This window comes from Podarcis vaucheri, assembly GCF_965113315.1.
Source record: "Podarcis vaucheri genome assembly, chromosome: 3".
Taxonomy (NCBI): Eukaryota; Metazoa; Chordata; class Lepidosauria; order Squamata; family Lacertidae; genus Podarcis; species Podarcis vaucheri.
The window spans coordinates 49,939,721-49,965,624 of NC_138761.1; the positions used below are offsets into that span (position 1 = coordinate 49,939,721).

Here is a 25,904-nt window from a genome sequence, read left to right on the forward strand (position 1 = left end):
TACTGCCTCTTACCCATATTGATTCCATGATGTTTTCTTTAAGTATTCTGTTTACATCCCAGCTGACAACTTGACGCTCTGTAGTATCATCTATTTCCCATTTGTAAAGATTTAAGCTGGTCAAAGCATAAAAACGTGAACCGTTTTTGTCCCAAAGAACACTAGAAAGCTGCATTAAACATAAATTATAGGGGTTTAGTGTTTGATACAATAAAGTTCTCTATTTAAAGTTTTAAAGAATAAAACAGAACTGTTTAACGCCACATCTCAAAAACTAAAAACAAGTTTCTCTGCGCTTTGCTGAAATTGGTCAGATTGGCTTTAGTGTTTCACAAATGTGAGAATTTCAAGCTAGATCAAAAACCAGTTCTGGAAGACACAAGCGCTAACTGATAAGACTAAAGTCCATCAGTATCATGGTCAGATATTGGATACTTTTTGTAATTCTATTACTTTTTAAAGCTGATGTTGTAAGATGCTTCACTCATATGAAAGAAACTAAAAAATCCAAATACAGCATCATAATTAAGTTTAAACTATTTTAAAGACTTACTACTACATCATTGCTGGGAGACAAGATTCCCAGCAGAGAAGAAACTCTTCGGCCTATTCCAGAAAACATGCCTTGTCCTTGTGGTAGGCCATGCTGATAAATCTTGCCACTACTGTCTGGTGTCAGCCGAATAAAATGGCTCCTTGAAGATGATAAAATAAAGCTTCCACCCTAAAAGAAAAGAAACCCCAATTTAATCCGGCCAGCTTTTTGTTGCTACTGTATTATTATTCAGTTTTTAAAAAGAGAATACAGACTTGCTAATCCAACTCAGAGCAACATTTTATTCTGTTTTACAAATACAATGTGAGAAAAAAAGCATTTCATCACTTATGGACAATGGTCAGTGACAGGACGCAATGCAGATTTCCCAGAATTGTTAACAAATACCCCATAAAATATATGCTCACACTTAAGTTTCTATTTTACCTTTACAGCTGTTAGAAAACTGCAGAGAGCGCCTCCAAAGTCTGTATGGGTCTCAGTAAAAGAGCTTTCATGCACAAAGCTGGGCCAATAGCGTATTAATCCTTCACAGGTGGCAACCATGATTGACAGAGACTTGCAAACACAGCAAATAAAAAAATGATTAAGTATTTATTCAGAATCTGAGCAACATATTTACACCAGTTTCAAGCTTCTCATGTCATGGTTTCTAGACAAGCAGCTCTTGAAACTAATTGTGTGAAGGAATAAAAACTCATTTGTGAGGTTGTTGAAGAATGTAAAGTTATTTTAAGCTTTTTAAAAATCTGTAGTGCAGTGTGCCGTAAGATAAACAGGCTGATACAATTTATGCAGTACAAGCTACAGGCTAATTTTCTATTTATTCATTCATAAGTAAATTGTAAACAAGACCCATTTGTAAAAGTAATACTATCAGCTCTAGCAAACTGAACATTGGATTACTCCAGTTATGTCGGTTTTCTGGAAATACTGAATTAAAAACTTTCTTCTGCAAATTAGTCTAATTTGCATAGGATTTTTTTTCAGTTTGCATTGCATGCCTAAGACAATAATTTAATTTACCGTGTTCATTTTACTTGTATTTCATTTTTTAAAGCTTTTGAAAAAAACTTGAACCTGCAAAGTTTGCCAAATATTGTACTTGAAATTGGCATCCATTGATTGTTGCAAATGAACTTAAAATATGCTCCACATCACTTGTGATCCTGTAACAAAAGCTGCGTTTCGTTACTTTCCTAAATGATATTCCCAAAATAAATGTTAAGTTTCTCACCTGTAAAGAAGGTGCTTCACCAGAGGCATTAAGAGACGATATTGCCACTAAGCTTGAATTCCACAGATAGTCGCTAGGTGGTAACTGAAGTTCCTTACATGCAGACAACTGCAAAACACACACATCATTTTATGATGCTTCCTTTATGAGTTTCTTGAACAAAATGAAGTAGTCTATATTATCAGTTCAGTGTCTACTAAAGGCACTTTGCAAACCGCAATGGTGCAGAAGTAACAGGAAGTGGAAATTTCTGCCACAGCTAAAATGCAGTTTTTGCATTCATGAGCTAGCACAAATGTTCTGTTTTGGATGCAATGGAAAAGCATGCGAAAGAGAAGCCACGTGCTTTGTACTTCCTCCTGCATCACCAACACATCAAAGTTGCACTAAGGCCTAGTTCTCGTATACAGCATATGAGATGGCATATGAAATGTAGATTTGACTGTACTCATGGGTAAATGGTTGAAAGCAGGAAATATCACCACTAGAGTATATTGCTAGTTTCTGACAAAACATTAGGGCTCCAATGCTAACCACACTTACCCGGAAACTCCACTGAACTCAAAACAGTCTTTTGAGGCTACTTAAAGACTCAGTGAGACAACAGAAAATAGGAAACTTATTAAGGTGAACACTAGTTTTTACTTTAGCAGAGATACCAACTCATGTAAGGTCTTAACTTTTTGCAGAGAGGACTTTAAATGTGGCAACACAGAAGTGCCCTAAGTTGATGAGGCTCATAGCAATGTCACTGTTTTGAGGTTGCTCATTTGCTACGACACTTTATTTTGAAGATATACATTACAACAAAAACCTACAATTCTATATTTGACGTACTATATTATCTTACCTTAGCAACCGGAGATTGGCCAGTCTTCCAAATAATCAGTCTGTCTCTGTAGACTAGCCAAGCCCATCCACTTTCATCTAGATGCACATTCAAATGGTCCTCAGCTACAAGAATGAACAAAGTTTTAAATTTATCATACCCGAGGCATAGCAGAATAAGATATCCAAGTCTATATTTGAAGCCCTATACATTTTATTGAATGGCACCTACTTTACCCAGTGTTGTTTGGGGACGTAGCCCACTTAAAACCATTACCATTATGATGACTTGCTAGAACAGGTCCTTTACAGTTTGTGGGTAACGTTAAATAAAAAGCAACAATGCTAGCACATGACCCACATGTATTTAGGTGATTTTTACCCCACCTTTTGCAAAACAGTTCCAAAGAACTTTACAATAAACACTAATAATAAGTAAAAAAACCTCAGCATATAAAACAATAAACAAAGCTAATAAAATCAGCAGCTGAAATAAAAATAAAACAGCTGATTTTCAGTTTTCCAGCTCAATGAATGCTTCCTCTCACATATCACCTGGGTTTCTGTTCCATCCCCACAGTCAACTTGCATTTCATGGCCATTGAGCAGTTCCCACTGAGCTCTTTTTGGGGTTTCCCCCCTTTCTTTCTAAATTTTTAATACCTACAAACCTCGGGGTTTCCCTGAGTCTGTTCTTCCGTTACGTGTGGGTGATGCCATTTTGGCAACAGAAGCAACAGCTTTCAAAGCCTGAAAATCAGAATTAGAGGGGTTGATGATGACTGTGTACCAGATAAATATGCCTGGGAAGGGAGTTCCATGACTTGGACATCACCACACTGGGGTGTGGCGAGGACCCTCTCTTTGGTGGCCTAAACTTTAAAGTAGGGGCATCTGAATAGAGACTTATGTGAAAGATCTTAACTGTGCGGGAGAAGTTATTATTCTGACTATACAGACCATTTAGGGGTTCGATGGTCAAAACCAGACACTGAATTTAGCCTGGAATCACACTGGCAATCAGTGAAGATCTTCCAACATTGGTGTATTATGGTCATGGTAGTCAGTCAGTTACCACTCCGGCAATTGTATTCTGAACCCATTGCTTCTGGATGTTTTTAAAAGGCAGCCCCATGTTCAGTGCATTACATTACATTAACCTGCCATAGATGTTATCAGAACATGGACAACTTTGGACAGACTATTTCTCTCCAGGCAGAGTGAAGCTTGCACAATGACTGAAGTTGGAAAAGGCATGACATATTTCTGAACCCATCTGCACAATGATGGATCTAAGAACACCTTCAAACTTTGATTCCCACCCCCTTAAGTGGGAGTGTAAACCCATCTAAGGCAGGCTAAATTTCACATCTTTGGTTTGTTAAGCCATTACCCCATACCAGGGGTCTGCAACCTTTAAGACAAAAAGAGCCACTTGGACCCGTTTCCGAAAAAACAACAACAACTGGGAGCCGCAAAAACATTGCAACATTTAAAACAAATATAACACTACATATATTGTTTCTGGCCTTAATGCTATATATACAGGATCGTGCAGTCAGCTGTCAATCTCAAGAAAAAAGGACAAATTAATAGCTAATTAAAATATTTAATTTACAACCAGGTAACCAGGTTAATGGGACTTTTGCTCCTGAACCTCAGTGCTCAGTGTCTGCACATCAGGGCTGTAAGACGTCACCTTCATTTTCACACAGGCTTGCAAGGTGTCATCTGTGAGGCGTGATCGGTGCTTGTTTTTAATATAGTTCATGTTGGAGAAGACCTGCTCACATACATATGTGGAAGAGACCACAAGGGCCATCGAGTCCAACCCCCTGCCAAGCAGGAAACACCATCAGAGCACTCCTGACATATGGTTGTCAAGCCTCTGCTTAAAGACCTCCAAAGAAGGAGACTCCACCACACTCCTTGGCAGCAATTCACCAAACTTTCACCTGCTTAAGTTTAAAAAGGGGCTTCAGGCAACTAACTCCACGTGGAATTCCACGCGACCGCGACTGCATAATCAATGCCACAAAATGCCAAAGAAAATTAACCAGGGCCCCAGTGAACCATAAATCATAATCAGTGCCTGATGTAAATAATAATTAATAATGAGGGCCCAATGTCATCCTCGTCATTATAAAAATAATCCCTCTCTTCGTGCCGCCCAGCCTCCCAAGAAAAAAACCCCACTTCAAACGGTCACAAAGCACAAATTCCACGCGACCGCGACTTGCTATGCCCAATAATCAATGCCCCAAAATGCCATAGAAAATTAATCAGGGCCCCAGTGTACCATAAATCATAATCAGTGCCTGATGTAAATAATAATTAATAATGAGGCATTCGTCATTATAAAAATACAGTATTTTTCGTCCCATAGGACGCACCTAGTTTTTTGGGGGGGAAATAAAGGGAAAAAAATTTCCCTTTATTTCCCCCCCAAAAGCAGGTCGGGGAAACCAAACCAGGTCGAGGAACCGCGGGATGGCGGCGCTGCGCCTCCCTGCTGTCCCCCGAGCTTGTGGGGCTGGCCGATGCCTGCGGGGTGGCAGGCTGCTATCCGCAGCGTGGGGAGCCTTGCCAGGAAGTCCGGCAAGGCTCCCCACGCTGCGGATGTCTGCCTGGCGAGGGGGGCGCTCTGATTTAGGGCGCCCCGCCCGCCAGGCAGCAGGCTGCTATCCGCAGCGTGGGAAGCCTTGCCGGGACCTCCGGCAAGGCTCCCCACGCTGCGGATGTCTGCCTGGCGAGGGGGGCGCTCTGATTTAGGGCGCCCCGCCCACCGGGCGGCAGGCTGCTATCCGCAGCGTGGGGAGCCTTGCCGGGAAGTCCGGCAAGGCTCCCCACGCTGCGGATGTCTGCCTGGCGAGGGGGGCGCTCTGATTTAGGGCGCCCCGCCCGCCGGGCGGCAGGCTGGTCACCTCCGCCCCTCGCCTCTGCCCCTCGCCTCCTCCCCTCGCCACCACCCCGGAGCTGCAGCAAAGGCTTTAAAGAGCCGCAGGTTGCCGACCCCCGCCCCATACCATCAATTCCTTGTCTGGAATAAGCAATATCTCATGTATGAGTACAAGTGCTAATTTGCATATTTATATTTCAAACTTAACTGCATGCTGACTGAAACATTTATCTAGTCTAAGAACATTAGAAGGAATTAAACTACTTACCATCAGCCATTCTCAATGCCTCCATAACCTTTACTGGCAGAGGTGAACCAAAGCTTTTCACATCATAGTTGATGGTTTCACTTCCTGATGGATGATGTACAACTTTTGTGGGTGTACCTCTAAGCAAAAAGATGTATGTAATGTCATAAACATTTCCAATATTTCAGTTTCAATTGAGTAAATTGCATTAATCCAATACCATGTTATGTTTTTCATTTTCTTGTAATTGTTTGAACAAATGTGTACCTTTTTTAAGCTATTCAACCAAATGTTTCTTAAGTTTATAGAAGCTTTCACATTTTACTTCACTTCTGCATTGTTTCTGTTGTGCAAGGGAGTGGTGCCTACTGCCTTGAAAAAGATGGTGGCGCAACCACTCCTAAAGAAACTGGCCTTGGACCCCTTGGATTGGAATAACTACTAAACAGTCACAAAAGCTGGCTCCTTGGGGCAGGTAATGTAGAAAGCTGTGGTGGTGCACCTGCAGGCATTCTTGGATGACAGATTATTTAGATCCATTCCCATCTATTTCCAGGCATGGTCATGATACAAGAGTTGGCCTTGTTTACCCCCCCCCCAATAGATAATCTTCAGAGAGCGTAACAGCAAGAGTGCAACCTGCTTCCTGCCCTCTCTGTGGCATCTGATACCAGTGACCATGGCAGCCTCCTGAACTGGCTCTGTGGCATGGGAAGCAGGGGCACTATGCCACAGCAGTTCTTGTCCTACTTTCTGGACCATGAATAGAATTGGGAGAGGGCTTTTCAGCCCTCTGGCAGTTACGGTAGGGTGTACTGCAGTTTATCCCCAATGCAATTTAATATACGGCAGTTATATGACACTTAAGCATTTGTCTTGCTTCCATCCCAATTTGTTTATATCTCTTCCCATCAAGTCATTTGTTCATCCCACAATTTGCAGTGAATTACCTCTTCACTGGCACAAAGTCAAGTTCTTTTTTAACAGTGGATTTGCTGCCCTAGGGCGACACAGCTTTTTATTCCACCTTCAGCTCAGCAAAGCTAGTCCTGGGGTGCGCTTAAATCCCTCCCACAAAACAGCGATGGCCTGGAGGCGCCCTTCAAGAGGAAAACCAACGCGCGAGGCGGGCAGCCGATGTCCTGACGAGGGAAGGGAAGGCTCCCTACCGCGGCCGGGCTGCCGGGCTGCCGGGCAGAGCAGAGCAGGGCGGGCCCGGCCCCCTCACTCACCGCGCAGACAGAGAACTGACGCTCCTCCTGGCCACCGGCGAGAACAAAGCCGGGGAACTGAGGGACGAGGTCGCGAAGGCCTGCTGGCCCTTCCGGCTTCCACTCCGGAGGCCTCTCCGGCCCGACCCGCCGCCCGCCGCCGTGTGAGGCGAGCCGGGGGTTGAAGGGAACATCGCGAGCTCAGCGAGAAGAGCCCGAAGGCTTCGCAAAACACAGCAGCAGCGGCGGCGGCGGCAGCGGCACTCAGGAAACTCGCGCGCTGCGGGCGCCCCCGTTTGACGTGCCGGCTTGCTGGCGCGTCGGATTTGCGTCACCCATGCCCCACCACGAAGGGGATTGGCTGAAGAGCCCTTTTTTTCTGTCGCGTCAGAAAGGCGGGAAGTTCCGTTATTTACGTATGGGAGAGAGCGGAGGGAGGAATCACGTGGTTAGTATGAAAAGCGTTTATTCGCGGGCGAGGACTCGAGAATATTTTTAAACGCCCGTTCTCTCAGTGATGTGCTTATCACTTTAAAAGTTTTATGCCCCACATCTTCCTTCTAAGACTTAAGTTTGCATGGCAAGTAGCAAGACAAATCAGAGGAATGTGGGTGCATTTAGCGGGTGGGGGTTGAAACGGGTAATTTAAATCTATTTTAGCATTTTAACTGGTGTATGTTTTAAAGTATAGTTGTGGACCCCCCCCCCTATTTTACTGTATTTATTTTACAATCAGAATTTATTAAATAAATAAATAAATAAGGAAAAGTTTAAAGATTGCAGAAGAGGGAAGACAAAAGAATCAAGGAAGAAGGGGTGAAGAAAAGTTGGTGACTTAGAGAGAGGTAGCAGATTCACTCTAGAATAGCACTGTAAGGGCCTGTGCTAGTGCCTCTGTGTTATCTTTCTAAAATAAAAACACTCTTAATTTGACATTCTGGATAGAATTACAAATTATGGAAGACATTGTGATGTTACCAAAAAAATGGCATTTCTCTATTGGGTTCACTCCCGTAGCGTGTTGTATCACATCCTGTACCCTGTAATGCCATAATGTTCTGGGTTTGCTTAATGGAAGAAAGTTAAGTGATGCGGAGCTGGGGTGGAGCCACACAAATCTTTGCCAGCCTCTTGGAAATGTGTAGTTCTACCCTGAGAGGAGGATATAAATAAGCAATAAAAATAATGATCCAAAAATGCATGGTATCATTAAAAAGCAAGGTAAGTTACATAAAACCACAGCTCATGGTTTATCAATGAATTTTAATCCATAATAGAAAATATTACTGACAAGCAGATAGTGTTGAAAAATAAATATCAAAGAATGTAGAAAAAAGCTTTTTTTACTTGAAGTCAGGTATACAGAAGATAGACAAACATGTTTTAGACTCTAAACTGCCAAATGCTTTACTTAATTATAAAACTGCTACATCCAGAGACCCCTGAATTACAGATAGTAATAGCTATATAGTTGTTTGCAATTGTAGGAGTTTGCGCTCTTGTACTCCATTGTTAAAACCTGCATGAAATGAACTTTGAAGTTACAAAACTAGTAAGCAACATCAAACAATGCACACTACTCCTAAGTTAGGGACATTTAGAAGTTGGTGTAGTCATTATGAAACATTGCAGCAGCCTATGTACAATAGCTTGTCATTTAGATCCCCCTGATTTCGAATATAGTAATAATAGTAAGATTTGCACCCATAAAAAATAAATAATTTGTAGTTTGCCGATTTGAAATTGACATCATTATTCGCTCCTTGCAGTATTTCAATTTGTGAGAATTAATTGCTATTTATATGCCAATGTAGTAAAGACATTGTGAGACTTCTATATTGTCCTAATAAGCACTGTTGGATTTTATAGTGTTATTTGCAAACTGCAATATAAAATCATCTCAAGAACTCAAATACAGAAAAAGGTCACGGCTTGTCTCAGAGATACCTGTGCAAATGCATGTTATGTGAAGTACTTTGATCAATATGTATCCATGTTCAAAATAACCATGGCTTCTAAATATGGTTTGATTTCCCCATTCCTTTCACATAGGGCAAAATGCTACATTATACATGAAATCGAGTTCTAGATCATCTCATTTTCCTCTTACAGACAGTAGGAGGCACTGTACGTTTGTACATACATGTGAAAAACTATTAGACAGGCACACACTGCTGTAGATGACAATCCCAACTACTGGGTTATAACAAATTAACCCACAGCAAGTGTGTGGTGCAGGCCCTGGAGAAGACACCACAAGTGCTGTTCTGAGGGAATAATGTTTCCGATAAAGCTGAATAAGGTGCAAAAATATATGGAGATAGAAACTTTTATAGGTGCTGAGCTAGTCCTGGGTGCCCTTCATTATCTCCCCTACCATGTCTGTTCCCAACATGGAAATGAAATGGCATCTGTTTAATATAGAAAGAGGACTTTTCGATTTTAAACTTGCTTTGTTCATATGTACAGTTCTGAGAGGATGAAGGAAGAAAATGGACTGAATGAGGATACTAAGTAGCTGCATAGTTCTCAACTCTGAACCTTTCCTGCCTTGGACACTAGGTGACAATGAACTCATGTGATGACTTGACATCCATCTAAATCAGTGGTCAGCAAACTTTTCCAGCAGGGGGCCAATCCACTGCCCCTTAGAACTTGTGGGGGGCCGGACTATATTTTTTTTTTGGGGGGGGGAATTAACGAATTCCTATGCCCCACAAATAACCCAGAGATGCATTTTAAATAAAAACACACATTCTACTCATGTAAAAACACCAGGCAGGCCCCACAAATGACCCAGAGATGCATTTTAAGTAAAAGCACACATTCTACTCATGTAAAAACATGCTGATTCCCGGACCGTCTGTGGGGTGGATTTAGAAGGCGACTGGGCCAGATCCAGCCCCTGGGCCTTAGTTTGCCTACCCATGATCTAAATCACCTTTCAGGTGAGACCAACAATTTGGTTCCCATAAGATTTTTTGAAACAAGCAAGACAATTCCTATGAAAAAGAAGCAAACCATTACTGTAGAATCAGTAAGAATGGGGACAGTATTTGGTATGAAAGCTGGACACAGAGCTCACTTATCAGCAGTTAAAAGAGAAGCATTGCAACATGGTAACCTGTAACATTAAATCCATGAGAAATTCTTGAAAAACTGTCCTGCTGTCATGTTACAGATGTATATGTTATGAAATGCTCTAACAATAATAAATCTCTCATTTTGAAGCTTTAAAATATTGTGTAGCTGATCAGAAAGGCAGCAGTTCCAAATACATTTACTTACAAGCTATTCTACAAAGCTGCAGTAGAATTCGCTTTCAATATTACGTAGAGCTTTGTCAAAGGCTCTTATATTAGACTAAAGGTTTGCTAAAAATGCTTCTTTTCAAAAGTTGAAATATGCACCAATACATTAAGTTCCAAACCAAGAAGTGAGTTAACTGACAGTTCAATTATGTTTCACCAGTGTGTGATGTATACAATTTTATGTAATCTGATAAAATTTGCAAAGTTAGAAAGAGGACTGTTTGCTAGTATTTTAATAATAAATACAGTTAAAAATCAAAGAAGTAAATTCCTATGCTTTTGTTTATTTTTTTGGTAGTTTTTAGAATGCATAGTATTATTAATTTTGTTCTCTTTACTCTGACAATCTAAGGCAGCAAGCCTAATCCCATTTACCTGGGAATAAGCCCCATTGAATTCAATAAGGTTTACAACTGAGTAAATATAGTTTTCCTCATGAAAGTTTCCAATATTTAACACACACCTAAGCATAAACATGTTTGCTAAGTTATACCCATTTTATATTTCATGACATATTTCCAGTTTTGATTCAATATAATAGATGGTGGGTAATAGTAAAGTGGCTATGACTGCAACCCCATGCACAGTAAACTTTTTATTTATTTATAGTTTTATTCTGTGTGACTTAAACATATATTTATAAACATATGAACAAATGAAGCTGCCTTATATGAAATGAGCCTACATTAAGATACTTTTGAGCCAAGTGAATACTCTTCGCACCCCAGACTTTTTTGGTGCCAGGTGAATGCTTCCCTGCCCTGGACTATTTTGAATGTTTTTCTTTTTATGGGGGTGGGGCACTTTGGAACAGATAATGTATACTGGGTTTTAAATGCTGCTTGTTCTGCTTTTTAAGCAAGTGACAGAATGATTTTTAGGGTGCAATCCTAAAGTGGAGAAGAGATTACAAAGGCAGTTTAAAATGTCATCCAGTGTCCTGTTGGCATCAGGACAGAATTGAAGACAGAGGAAGGTTCTTTATTCCTAATCAGTTACTAGCCTCAGGATTTAATTAAAAAAAATTATCCAATTGGGAAGAGTGCAAGTTTTAGATACACCCAAGAACATGTCTAAATCACGTCAGCAGGGCAAATATTCTAAAAAAAAACACACCTGAACAGGTTAGGATGGAATTTCTGCCTTCCCATTTTGTTGGGCTTTTGACCCCTATCAGTTCTAGCCAGGATGACCAATGGCTAGGGATGACAGGAGTTTTAGTCCAACAACATATGGAAAGCCACAAGTCCCCCATCTCTGTCATAGGTCTCTGTCTTCCAGCCCAACTAGTAGCAGCTTTTCTAAGATTCCCCCTTCAGCTTCCTGTGCTACATCTTATACTGTACCAGAGGGTTCTCCAACTCCCCGGAACAAATTTGGAGGATGCAAGGGTCAATGGTGGGAACAGGGGACTGGTGAAACTTTTCCTCTGCTCTGATCCACTTTGTTCAATGAATGGATCTCTGTTTCCAACACATAACTTTAAAAAATTCAGAACTAAATGTCGTTTTAATTTCCAACAATGAAAAATCTGTGTGCTGCCATAACTTAAAACCAATGAACATCCATATGATAGTCATCAATCAAAATACAAAGAAATTACAACCTGAAAACAGCTCAGTATTGGATATCTTCAGAATATAGTTAGTAGTTTTGAATAAAAAGTTTAGCACAATCAAGTTTTAAAATATTTGAAACACGCTGAAAAAATATATATAACATTTATTGTACATAAACTGAAACATAATTTAAAATTCTTGGAAATGTGATACATTTCGATACTCTTTCATAATTTTAAAAAATATTTTTCTTTCAGGATTTCACATTTAATGCAAAACTTTCAGGAGTCTGGATAAAAGACTGTTTCTTCATTAGTTTGCTGAAAAGTCCATCTGGGTTTGCAAGCAGTGTTTCGTGCTTTCCACACTCAATAATTCTACCTTGGTCAAGAACTGCAACAGAATTAGCATTCTGAATGGTGGACAGACGATGAGCAATAATGAGGACAGTTCTCCCTTCCATGAGCCGATCTAGTGCTTCTTGGACAAGATATTCATTTTCAGCATCCAAAGCACTAATTCAGGAATAGATTGAAGGGAAAAGATGTGATAAATTCCCCTACTACACTCTGAGAGCTATTATTTTAGGGCAGACTAGTTGTCTAACCAGCTTGCTTTCATTTCATTTAAAAATCTGCCACAAATACGCTTAAAATATTGTTATTTCACAAAGTCCACATTCTGTGGACGAAATAATACCCCATTATTTATTGGAAAAGATAATCTTAACCCATTTTGTCTTCAGCAATACGCAGCACCTTTTGACAGATCAGTTCCCACTGAAATTTAATTAAACATGTTCATTTTTAATCAAATTTATTTTTAATCAAGTTTCAAAAGGCAAGGAGCACATCCGAATGGGAGCTTCCCAGTAGGAGAGAAGGAAGTGTCCCAGAAAGAAAGACAGCTCCTGTCATTGTATAAATGAGCACAGCTTATCCTGCGCTGATTTTTGTGATCTCTTGGCCAGGACTTGCTGAAGTATTCCACAGATGTGGTCAGAAACTGTTGGGAACATCAAGTCACAGTTCCTTCCAAACTGCTTTGAAGAAAAATACATGGCCTGCTCTGGCATAAGGTGAGTAGTATAGAAGTATTAAAAGGTCAGTAGTAGAGAAGAAATGATCACTTCTGGGGAGGAATGTTTTACTTACCTTGTTGCTTCATCAAGAAGAAGAATTTTTGGATTCTACAGAACAAAATGAACTTGGTTTTACTTTGACAGTTTTTTTTAGTTGAAGGTTGCGTTAATGTACATACATTGGAAAAATAACTGGAACATTAGGGAGAATACTTAAGATCTCTCTTTCTCTATACAAGTGGAAAGCAACTATGAGGTCACCTTTATTAACAATGAACTTTTCACTGGTTTCTGGTGGAATTGCTACATAAGCATAGATATGAAGCAGCTAAGTTTGCTGCTCCAATTACATGAAGAATATATGGAAGAAGCAAACGCATTCAGAAGAGCAGCATGCCAATGTCATTCTATGCAAAAATTTGAAATTCCTTGGAGAGCTGACATAAACAATACATATTTACGTATAAGGATGAACTGGAGTAAACATGGTAGCTTTTAATATGCACCATTAGATTATTAAGATTCCTCTAAAGCACAATTGCAAAAATGGCAATGTATTAGTACTCAGTACTAAAACAACAAAAATGTTTTATCACATACTAGAAAAAAAAGATTCTGCTATAAAAGTCCTTTCCTCAAACTTTTTTTTATTTTTATGTAGGGACTGGAGTTTGTATCTAACTAAATTAAGAGCTATTGCCAACAAACAGAAAGGCATTTTACATTATTCTAAAGTAACCTGCAAGCTAACCCTCTTAAAGTGACAGATAGGTAGCCGTGTTGGTCTGCCATAGTCAAAATAAAAAAATTCCTTCCAGTAGCACCTTAAAGACCAACTAAGTTAGTTCTTGGTATGAGCTTTCGTGTGCATGCACACTTCTTCAGATACACTGAAACAGAAGTTGCCAGATCCTTCTATATAGAGAAAAGGTGGGGAGGGGTATTACTCAGAAGGGCGGTGGGAATGGGAGATTGGCAGATAGCTGAGTGAGCCTGTTGACGACTCTTAACGACTGCAATAGGTCTTACAGGAAAAGGCAATGGGTGAGAAGGTGAGAAATGGCTTAATTTCTGGCTTAATTTCTCACCTTCTCACCCCTTGCCTTTTCCTGTAAGACCTATTGCAGTCGTTAAGAGTCGTCAACAGGCTCATCTCAGCTATCTGCCAATCTCCCATTCCCACTGCCCTTCTGAGTAATACCCCTCCCCACCTTCCCTCTTAAAGTGCTAAGCAAAGGTACTACACCTTTGACACCTTAATCAAAATTACTACCTTCCCAGAGCAAAAATGTTGCTCCTGGAAGAGCAATCTATTCCAGACAAACCTGTAGAGCAGCGCCGGACAATTTGACTCTATAGTAAGCATCATATAATTCCACAACTGTAACACATTTCCTATTCCTACTACCTCAGTTAAGAAAAGTCTATTTGACACATATGTTTTCGCTTGTTCTTCTTTCAAGATATGGATATGAGAAAAGCCAATTGGTTTCTGTCTTACCTTGAGAAGAGCTCGAGCAATTGCAATCCGTTGCTTCTGCCCACCTGTTAAAAAAATGTAACATTAAAATATATTTCTTTTTCTGTTTTTTTCTCTTTATGAAAATTCTTAGTTAAACGCAGGAGGATTAATTGCTCTCCACTAATTCTGCAAGAAGAACTACATTTTAAAGCTTTCCAGCGGAGTAGCTGTATGAGTGAGTTGCAGCAAAAACAACAGTCTTGTGACACCTTAGAGCAGGGGTCAGCAAACTTTTTTAGCACTGTCCCTCAGACCTTGTGGGGGGGGTCAGACTATATTTTGAAGGGGGGGAATGAACGAATTCCTATGCCCCACAAATAACCCAGAGATGCATTTTAAATAAAAGCACACATTCTACTCATGTAAAAACATGCTGATTCCCGGGACCATCCTTGGGCCGGATTTAGAAGGCGATTGGGCCAGATCCGGCTCTCGGGCCTTAGGTTGCCTACTCATGCTTTAGAGCACTGGAGGCCAAACTTGGCCCTCCAGCTGTTTTGGGACTACAATTCCCATCATCCCTGACCACCGGTCCTGTTAGCTAGGGATGATGGGAGTTGTAGTTCCAAAACAGCTGGAGGGCCAAGTTTGGCCATCATTGCCTGGCTTAGAGATTGACAAATTTATAAAAGCCTAGGTTTTGGGGACTAGGGTTCACTTCATCATTTAATGTAAGTGAATCGTAGAATCACAGAGTTGGACGGGACCCTGAGGATCATCCAGTCCAACCCCCTGCCAAGCAGAAACATGCAGCTGTCCTTTAAGGGGACTGAACCTGCAACCTTGGCATTATCAGCACTATGCTCTAACCAGCTAAGCTAGCCTGCTATAATAATAATTTATTTCTTTGTTTATAATATAGTGCTATTCTACGTTGCAGGTTGGATAAAGGGAGATTTGTAAACAGTCAGGTCAGAGAGAAATAGAATGTGTAAAGTACAGACAGTGGCCTGGTTTGTCACGCTAAGCCAAATTATCAGTCAGTGCAAATGTGTAAGCGTGTGGACCCATGGAGAGGAGATCATGGCCTCTTTGCTCCTCCCTGGGATATTAACAAAATGAAAATTATATTTTAAAAGCACATATATTACACAATGCATTTTGAAAAGTTCAAAGTCATACCTGAAAGAAGAACACCTTTCTCCCCCACTAACGTGTGGAATCCATTTGGAAAGTTTTGGATAAAACTAGCAGCATTTGCTATCTCAGCAACTCTCTCAATTTCTTCAGTAGTTACTGTAGAAGGGTCCTCTGCACCATAGGCAATGTTTTCAGCAATAGAGCATGAGAAAAGAACTGGTTCCTAACGTGTAAAATATAACATTAGTATATGAGGGTTTTTTTAATATCCGAAGTCTTAATATTTCCTACCAATTGCAGTGGTTAAACATTTTGTACAGCAGTGGATCTATTCCCTCTATAGGAATATAGAAGGAAGTATTCCTATATTCCATAGTAATACAGAAGGAAGTGTTCTCAAACTTTTGTCCAAAGCTTCGAATGGAGCATTGCAATAAGAATCTTCCTTTCACAAGGAGTGCAAGAATTAAGATAAATATACAAAGAATCAGTGCTTCTCTTCTTACCTGACTTACTGTTCCGATTCTATTCCTGAACCAGAGTGGATTTAACTGACGAACATCAACACCATCGACAGTGATGCTTCCTTGAACAAGAGATGGTTGTTAGATAATATTCTAGGAACAGAGGGAGAAATAGGAGGCTCAGGAGAATGAGAAATAATAGCAGAGGGAATGCATAAGTGCCACAGAGGTTACTGTATGCATGGCCTTCTTGGCAATTGTATCCTGACTGGAACTGTCACCTACTAAAATCACAATTATTTGCCTATGCTTTGGAAGACTTGGATAAGGTTGCTCTGGATCTTAATAACTTGTAATAGTCTGAAGACCCAGGAGGCCGCCACCTTGCTGAAGCAAAGCAAACTCTGCACATTGTGAACAGGAGACCAGCATTTTTGCATTCTATTCTGAATGCAAAACCACATCCAACACAATTGCTGACCTAGTACACCCTCATTCTTACCTGAGATTGGATCATAAAGCCTTAGCAGGAGAGAGACAACAGTCGATTTGCCAGAGCCACTTGGGCCGACCAATGCCATCACAGAGCCCGATGGGATGCTAAGGGTAAAGTCCTGAAAAACCAATGCTTCTGGACGAGCTGGATATGCAAACTGGATATTTCTGAACTCCAGAGCACCTTTGAAAGCATCCTGGTTTAATACCATTCCCTCTAAAAAAAATTAAAAATTAAAATTGCAGTAATATAAACACATTTATGACAGAAGAGGAACCCAAAATTTGTCCAAGTAAGATGCATCTATGTGCATTACATTCAGTCGTGCCATCAAAAAAATAAAAATAAGGGGCACAGGTTATCTACTGTGATTCTTCTTAGAGGTCTACAGATTTGCTCATTTTAAAATGTTATCTATAAGGCAACCTGGACCAGTCTGATCAGAGGAATTGGGCATGAGCCTCAGCTGTGTTCTTTCTGGGAATTAAGTACCTTAGCATTTGCACATTCTGAAAATCCCCAGTGGCTTATTCTGCTTATGGCCTAGCTGGACTAGGTAGTTATTCCCACTTTCTCCCAAGGGAATAGCAGCACCAATAGCAGCACCAAAGACAGAGAATGGGTCACACAATAGGAACAGAAGAGCTGGGCTGATATGTTTGGTTCATTCTTCTCATATATTTGGAGGGATGAGAGACAATATACACATAAGGCATGGGTGGGGAAAATGCCTTCAAATTTTGTATGTGGGTGGCTTCCCTTACTATAAACACAACATAGCTAAGGATTTTCTGTTTTTTTACCTTTTTGAAAAGGGTCTCACTGATCACAGTTGGCAAGACTTTTGCATGTTTTCCTATAGTATATCCTCTTCCCATCTGTGCCAGATCCCTATGGAAACACATAGTGTTGTTTCTATGGGGATGTGGCACAGGCAGGAAGAGAAAACATGGCTAGAAAATTTAGGAGTTTTGCAGGCTGCAGTCAGAAGCCAGTAAGGCTTTTTTTTAAAGTGTGAAACACAGAAGACAAATCACAGAGTAAGGAAAACTCACACATATTAATACATTTGCAGGAATTGCTCTTGCCTCTCCCTGAAAGCAACTGAAAACCCACCCTTTTTTAGAGGTGGGGTTCAAATAGCTCTGAAAAAATGTGGAGGGGATTTCAGTCCCCCACTAAATGGAACAAACACACCAAGGAGCATACAGAGTCAGGCTAGAGGTAATCAGCAACATCCCTGGGGAAGTCACAGAATTATAGAGTTGCAAGAGACCCGCGGGTCATCTATATATATGCCTGAAAACCAGCCCTGATGGGAACTTCAGCTGTAAGATGGTGTTCCAGGTTAGAGAGCTCACACCACAGCTTAAACATTTATGAAACAGAGAACCTACCATTAAAAGGAAGTTGTGGCTTTCGATCCATAAGTTCCCACAGACGCCCTCCTGCACCTAATCCTTTCATAAGCTCAGAATAGAAAGAGCTTAAACCTAAACAAGAAAAAGTATTGTTATGTACAAACAGGAACATGTAGGACAGGTAGTTTGTCTTGAAATAGAGTGGCCTAACCTCCATGCCTAAATCCTTATTCTAACTGCTTCATGGCTGCTCAGCCTGAAAAACAAGTTTTGCATGTTTGACAGAATAAACTCTGCCAACCTGCTTCTAAACAGGAGATTTTAAATAGCTAGCATGTACAGTACACTTAAATAAAATTGAAATCTTAAGACTAGGGTGTTTTTGGCAGAGAGCAGTCATTCTGCGAGGGCACTACCTTTCCCTGTCTTTTGAATATGGTACACCAGCACTGGAAAACTATTTTTTCATTTTAAGTAAAGTATACTTTAAAGAATACTTTAAAGGACTTTTCAAAAGAATCACCCTGCTGGATCAGGCCGAGCGTCCATCTAGCAGGACGTGAGAGCAATTCTTGCTATTCCCCAACAGTTGGTGTTTCGTAACATACTCTGTCTGATCATGGAGGTTGCATATAGTTAACATGACTAGTAGTCCTTGACAGACACATTCTCCATGGATTTGTCTCAACTGGTGGCCATCACCATGTTTTGTGGCAGCAAAATTCCATAAATTACTTGTGTGTTATGGAAATAAGTGCTTTCCTTTGTCTTTCTTGAATTTCCTGCCAATAAGTTCCATTGGATAACCCCAAGTTCTGGTATGGTGAGGGATAAACACTATTCTTTACCCACTTCCTTAACACCATGAATGATTTTATAAACATTTATCATGTCTCTACTTCTAAACTGAAACTTGCTTATAATATTTCTAACTCATTATTTTTAAGCATATATTTTATGATCCATACCTCCAATGCTTATGCCAACCCAGAAGGCGTACATTAAGAAAGAAGACAGTTCACCAATGGTCATGTGGGCACTGCCCATCAGTAATCCTCCTTTGTACAGAACAGAGAGCACAATCAAATTCCCAGATAGCCCAGTCTGAAAAAGAAAAAGTAACGTATCTTCCAAGATAATCCAAACCTTCATAGCGGCATCTTCTAAAATTCTCTCATGTTTGAGAACATTTATCTAAAATCTTAAAGTAATTTATTGTATGGGGGGGAAGCATCTACGGTACCCATATTGCCAAAATTAAAAAAGTGAAGACATAAATTCTTTCATCACATTCTTCTAAGAGAATCAATTGGACACACAACATTCAGTACAACATTCAGTACATGAAGTCTATTACATTTGGAGTGCATCTTTAGGAATGCAACTATTATCTTCAGTACTTGCAAACTTTTCAGAAGGTCTCCAAAGAAAGCCAAATAAATATTAACTTTGAACCAAAGGAGCCCCTGTGCTGGCAGAAGGCACTTCCATTCATGCAAAGGATTCCCTGCCCCCCCCCCCGTTGCAGTCCTAGGTCTATTCTTCTTGAGGTTGTTGGGACCTGTTGCAGGAAGAGTTTGGTGAGACCACAGATCAGTGGCAGAGCATCTACCTTGCACAGAAAAGGTCCAACATGTCTCCTGACAAGCCTCAGAAAAGCTCCTGCCTGAAATCCTGGAGAGCTGCTGCCAGTCAGTGCAGGAAGCACAGAGTTAGATGGACCAATTGTCTGGCTCATAAGGCAGCTTCTTATGATCCAATCCACTGCCTGCTCTACCCACCCTGGGTATCTTATCAGATATGAAAACATAACCCATGTAAATTTTCTTAGGAAATTTACTTAGGAAATACTGCATATCTGTAGTCCCTGTTTACATTACACGAACAAGGAAGCTCACGACAGGCAGAAAGGTAGTTTAAAGGGGAAATGCTGCCATACTCATGCAGTATATATCCTGAATTTCCACTGAATGAGCTCTGATATCCACTCTCCCCCCACCAATGTTCCTATTAAAATCAGGATAGATTGGAAATTCTCTGGAGCAGTTAGTGGCCGAGGTCTCCAAAAAGTGCCTTGGTCACAGTTACTGCTAACAAGGAAAGCTTCTGTAAACAGAACAACAAAACAAAGAAAGTGATACATGGCCTGAGGTGCAACTCCCAGCTAAATGTGCAAATAATTTTCTGTAACGGTGTTGTGATATGCTATTTACAAATGGAAAATCCAAGAATGAAGGTGCCTATATCAAAGTAGCAGTATAAATATTCAAGAGAAACCCAGAGACATTACAGAAACATTGTGGATTCCTCACCTTCTTCATATACTTACTGCTCCAAAGAATCCTGCTCGAGCTAACGCTTCCTTTTTGGCTAACTGTAACACATGGTCAACCTTGCTCCTGTATTTCTCCATTTCTTTCAATTCTTGCCCAAAAGCTCGAACTGTTCTCAAATTTCCAATCCGTTCTTCTGCTAACTGCAGTTAACATTTAAAATATATATATAAACCAGGAGGCTTGAATTTCAAGTGCCCCAAACCAAAATAATAGTAAATGTGATCCCTCTAATTCCGTGGTTCCCAACATGAGCTACATGCCCCACAGGGGGGCAATTTGATTTTTAATGGGGGGGGGGCAATTCAATAATGAGTTATTAACAGTGAATGGCCTTTTAGACTTTCTCCACATGAATAGAAGTTCACTTTTTGAATAGTAAGAATTCTATGTCATGGGGGCGGGGGTGCATCAGGATTTTAGAGATGCTTAGGTGGGGCATGGCCAAAAAAAGGTTGGGAACCATTGCTCTAATTGCTTTTAAGTACTAGACTAAGGTACTAGACGTATGCTAGAAGTATTTCACATGTGATGCCATGGTTTAAAAGACATGCCTGAACTTTTGCCTCTTTGTGTTCCTGTGTAAAAGGGAGCTGGAACATGATCTAAGGCTAAGCCCCAGTACCACATGGGGCTGGGAGGAAAAGCACTGTAGCACAGGCCACAGAGGGCAGTTATACAATGGCCTAGTTCATATTAAGCTGTAGTTTAAAATAGGTTAACAAGAACAAGCAGTGAGCTGATGCCCCCTGCTCAATAGTGTCTGCTTTGCTCCTCCCTGCTTCTGTCTTTGCCATCCCACAAAGGAAGCAAACCAGAGGCTGGTTTTGCATTATGTGTGAACCAGCACTGATAGTTTCTCTCCAAACAAGCCACAAGTATAGGTGTCAAATGAGCCAAGCAGGCACTACTGAGCAGTATCCACCAGCATGCTGCTTGTTCTTATTAAGCCATCCTTTATTTTCAACTATAGTTTAACATGGCATCTGAAACAGGCCAACAACACAAGCTCAGTGCAGATCCACCCACACAAAATGTTGATGCAGGCTTTCATTTTCTTAACCTTGTTGTTACGAGGCAATATACACAAACCCTACCATGACACCTACAAAGAAAAGTTATATAGAAAACTGTTGTATACCATAATAAGAAAAAAGGTCTTCACTCTGTTAAAAAGGGGAATAGAAAGCTTGCAACATCCCTGTTGCTTCATCTTCCACAATCCATGCCTGATGTTACCTCATTTTCCTTAACTGAACCTTTATCAGGAGACAGCTAAGAACGAGTGGGAAATGGCTGAATAATGGCAAAGTTCAGAGTGATATAACCTCAACACTGACTTTCAGTATTTTTATTTTAACATGTCGTAACTGACCTGTGTTGATTCTGCAAGGGAATCCTGTGTCATTCTAGTCAGTTTTCGTAAATATCTTCCATAAATAACAGCCACAAAAGCCAGAGGTGGCACCACACTCAGAACAAATGTGGCAAGTTTGGGAGACACAAAAAACTAGAAGGAAAAGAAGTAACCTTGAATCAATATTTTAGTACAGTTAAATAGACTCTGCTAAATCTATAAATTAAAGACATGTTAACACAATGAGATTTCCTTTTAACATTTTGCCCCCCCCATTTAACTGCACTCTACTACAGCAACAAATGAATTCTTTCCACTCCAAAAAGAAATATAGATTATTCACAAGCAAGATGGGGAACAACTGAAGGGAAATATTTCAATCCCTGCTGTTCAGGGATACATTTGGAGCCGTACTGCACTGTTATCACTCACTACAGACAAATGACTCAAACCCCACCCAAGTTGTATGATCCATTTGCATCACAAGTCACAATAGAAGGTAGAATTACCTAACAAACAAAAAATACATCACCAGATATATTTAAAGGCATTCTTAGTCCAGTATATGTGTCCTGTATCAAACAAAACAGCTTCACGGGTGGACTCCTGACCTTTGCAACCTCATCCTAAACACTCTGAGCCGGCAGAATACACACACAGAGAGACAGAGAAAGAAACAGAGAGACAGAGAAAGAAACAAGAGGCACATACCATCATCCCAACTGCAACTGAAGCCTGAGCGCCAGCTCTTAGCCCATCAGAAAGGTTTTCGGTGACTGAACGACCCAAGAGTGCAGTGTCTGAAGATAAGCGATTAATCAGCTCTCCAGTGCTGGTTTTGTCAAAAAAAGCTACTTCTTGTTTCAAGAGAGAGGAAAACATTGTTGCTCTCAGCCGTTTCACAATTCTTTGTCCTAGGAGGGTCAAGAAGTATGACAATTCACTGAAAAGATTTCACATATAAAAAACAAATTAGCAACTTCACTAATTGCAAGTCATTTTGCAACAGATCTTGTATAATGAGAAGAAAATGTGCTTGGACAGAATGGTGTGCTTGTGTGTGTGTGTGTGTGTGCATATAGGGAGAATGGAGGATATGGGTTGTATTGTTTGCTACTGTTAAATATTTGGATCAAAAATTAATATTCATTTAGAAGATGGAGTAGTTTCTGCATGACCTAGGAGAAGAAGCTTATCTTTAGGCAGAGAAAGGCAATTCATACTATTACAATGTTCCAAAGAAATTTAATTGTGCATTTCAGAGTACTGTACATTGTGAAAAGCAAAGGTAGTTCTACTGACCCACACAGGGGGAAATCTCCAAATCTATACTGTAGTTGGGTTGGGCAAAACCTTTATTGGCATCAACAGAAAGTCTGTGGATCCATCAATGACCCTGCTCTGCTTCCACCCTACAATGCCCTGTTTGGGGGCCTTACATTGGCTGCTTCCAAACCACCAATCCTTTGGGCTGGCTTGGATGAACCCAGGGGAGGGAGACCTCCGACTGTTCCTAACCCCTTCCAGTGGAGGGTAGCAGGCTTCCAGACTGGATGCTGTCCAACAGCTGTTTTCATACCCTGGAACATATACATTTTCAGTTCGTATAATAGGAAAGGAACCCAGAGACCAAAGGGTGGGGAATCTGTGGCCCTCCAAATGTTTGTGGCTTACAACTCCCACCATCCCTAACCACTGGCTTTTAAATATGCAACTATTAGTCTGGAGCTTCTTTCAGCCACTTGTTCCATATACCAGAAGATCATTTTAGGTATTCATTCCAATTACCTGCAATCTGCATGAGGTAGACACGGATTGCATTGGCAGCAGCACCACATAAAAATATTCCACTCAGCAAGGCACAGAGGTTGGTTAGGTTGTCAGCAAGTTCACCAGTGGGATTTGTGTAGATGACATCAATTACTTTCCCCAAGAAAAAAGGGGCAGACATTGTGATGACACTGGAAACTGTCAGAAAGCCAACAGCAGCTAGGGGAAAATATAAGCCGTTTAATAAATGGGGGGAAATGATGCAAGGATTATAAAATTAACATTTTATAAAGTACTTCAGCTTCTTATATTTTAGCAGTCTAACTGGAGAATTCTTAGTATTAAGAACATAAGAAGTGCCCTGTTGGATCAGACCAATTGTTCATCTAATCTAGCATCCTGTTCTCACTGTGGCCTCCCATCTCCTGGAGTTTCCAAAAACTAGTACTCAGAAGCATTCTGTCCACAATAAACATGGATACTTTGTGAAATACTTATATGAAACATCAGCTTAACATCAGGTGCATTTCACAGTGCCTAATTTAAAGGGAATCTGTACAGCAGATATAAATTAAGATAAAGTGGCCTTTGAAAGGGTTTCCTCATAGTTAACCCTGATGGACCACAGCCAGTCCAGGATAACATGTAACAACATGTCACTGCACGATATAATCACTCAGGCTACACAATATTACATTGCACTGATACTCATGGCCAGACTTTGGTAATATGGCACCCTGAGCAAGGACAACATTTTGCGCCCCCTCAATTTTGAGTAGGTACCCGTATAAATATAGGTGGTGGTGGTTGTTGTTGCTGCTGCTATTGTTCCCCCTCGGCTTGGCACCCTGTGCTGGGGAACTGCCCGCACCACCCTAAATCCAGTGCTGCTCACACTGAAGGTGGGGAGAGGCAATACAATGACGCTGCCTAGACAACAAGGCTGACATTCTCTGCCTTCCTACAGCATATTGCATAGCATTGCCCACTTGTAATACATGGCAAAACTTCTGCATTGATCCAATTTTTGTAGCATGCACTTTTGCATCACCACTTGGAACAGAATATGGACACACAGAAGTATGTTCCACTAAAAGTAATGCAGTACTGTATTCAGATGTTCATCCCATGGCACACTATACTTTTAAAGCATCTTCAGAACACATTCTTTCCCTCAAGGAATACTGAGCACTGTCGTTTACCCCTCAGAGTTCCCCACCTCCCTTTGCAAAGCATCCCAAACTGCAGCATCTGGAACCTTTGAGGAACAGACCGTGCTTTGCATGCGCTCTAAAGGCATCATGCATATGCAGCCATGCTGGAAGAAAGAGAATGAGGACAGCTCACTGTTGTAGGATGGCCAGCTAATATAGAAGTGGATCGACCCAGCTTCCTGCATTTCTGGACTCTCCCTGGGTGCATGGCTAGAGGGGTTGTCACGATGAGCTCTTGCACATCAAAATTTACCACCACATCCTTGTGGATGTGTCAGAAAGGGAAAGAGAACATAACTGTAGGACCTGTGGAGCGGGGAAGAAAGATTAAGCGCCAGAAGTCCGGCGTTTGGGAGAGATAAAAAGCTGCATAGAGTCAGTTCTTTATGGTGGGCATTTGTGGGGTGCAGCAAAGGTGCAACCAGGGGGGTAGAAGAGAACGACCTCATGGGGGGGGGGAAGCATTTTCTCAACTCTCAGCCATTTAGTGGGTGGAGGCCAATGAAGTGGGAGAAAAAGAGAAAACAGAGAGAAAAGGAAGAGCCAACGAAGCCTGGCAGGGCATGGTAGTAGCAAGGAGCGCCCTTGGCGCCCCAGAGCCCTCCGGGAGGCGAGCAGGGAGACGGTCCCGGGGCAGCAGAGGAGGAGGAGGTACCTGTCAGTCTCCAGCGCTCGGGATATGCCAAGGCCAGGAGCCTCTTGGCGTCCGAGACCTCGGCGGCGGGCCCGGCAGCCGGGGGAAGCGCGGCTCCCGGGGGATCGCCCGCCTTCTTCCGTGAGGTCCCCGCCGAGGCCGCCCACGAGGACGCGGCGGAGCTGGGAGCCGAGAGCAGGGAGCCGGGCGAAGGAACAGCAGCGTCCCGCCACCTGCCCGCCGAGGGCGACGCGGCCCACCCGCCGCCGCCGCCGCCACCGGCCGCCGCTGCGCCTCTGAGAGGAGCCGGAGTCCAGGGCCAGCAATGCAGGCGCCGGCGCCGCTGCTGGCGCCACAGCAGCAGCAGAGGGAGGCGGGGAAGCAAGCCTGCCATGGAGCAAATGGGCCGCGCGGAGGTGGCGGCTGCTCGCTGTCGCTGCTTCCTTGCTGCGGCGCCCGGCGGGAGAGAGCAAAGCAGCGCCTCCTCACAGGCTGCGCCGCCGGCGCTGCCCCATAGAGCGCGGCCCGCCTAAACGGGGCCCAGCCCGGCCCCTCCTGCTTCTGCTGGGCGCTGATAAGGCTCTCCGCTGAGGCGGCCTCCGACCATCCCCAGCCGGCAGAAGCGACCCGCCCGAGCGATCGCGGCGTCCGGCGGCGCCCTCTACTGCTCGCGGCCCGGACCAGGGCGTAGAGGCCGCCGCCGCCGCTGCTCGTCCAGCCTATGCCGGGAGGACAGGGAGCCTC

General features: G+C 41.9%; 2 protein-coding genes across 4 annotated transcripts in view; both read right to left on the bottom strand.

The window, feature by feature from the left end:
- Positions 1–7,279, bottom strand: part of NUP133 (nucleoporin 133) — a 28,655-nt gene extending 21,376 nt beyond the window's left edge. For both annotated transcript variants that reach the window (XM_082217002.1, XM_082217001.1), the window contains exons 1-7: positions 7,000–7,279; positions 5,789–5,907; positions 2,644–2,747; positions 1,794–1,901; positions 983–1,114; positions 554–724; positions 14–169 (exon numbers count right to left, since the gene is read on the bottom strand). In XM_082217002.1, the coding sequence (XP_082073128.1) occupies positions 14–169; positions 554–724; positions 983–1,114; positions 1,794–1,901; positions 2,644–2,747; positions 5,789–5,907; positions 7,000–7,172 (963 nt within the window). In that variant the 5' untranslated portion in view covers positions 7,173–7,279. The remainder of the gene's footprint in view (positions 1–13; positions 170–553; positions 725–982; positions 1,115–1,793; positions 1,902–2,643; positions 2,748–5,788; positions 5,908–6,999) is intronic.
- A 2,733-nt stretch (positions 7,280–10,012) lies between these two features.
- Positions 10,013–25,834, bottom strand: ABCB10 (ATP binding cassette subfamily B member 10). 2 transcript variants are annotated; one of them, XM_082217007.1, is made up of 13 exons: positions 25,182–25,834; positions 23,331–23,531; positions 22,254–22,456; positions 21,561–21,695; positions 20,182–20,328; positions 18,821–18,956; positions 17,889–17,984; positions 16,498–16,707; positions 16,038–16,117; positions 15,574–15,754; positions 14,431–14,474; positions 13,003–13,037; positions 10,013–12,363 (listed from the first exon to the last, which is right to left on the bottom strand). In XM_082217007.1, exons 1-13 carry the CDS (start codon positions 25,552–25,554, stop codon positions 12,102–12,104), a joined length of 2,103 nt encoding a protein of 700 aa, XP_082073133.1. In that variant the 5' UTR covers positions 25,555–25,834; the 3' UTR covers positions 10,013–12,101. The 2 variants fall into 2 exon arrangements, with proteins under 2 accessions (XP_082073133.1, XP_082073134.1); XM_082217008.1 differs by lacking the exon at positions 25,182–25,834 and adding an exon at positions 24,660–25,132.
- Between the last annotated feature and the right edge of the window lie 70 nt (positions 25,835–25,904).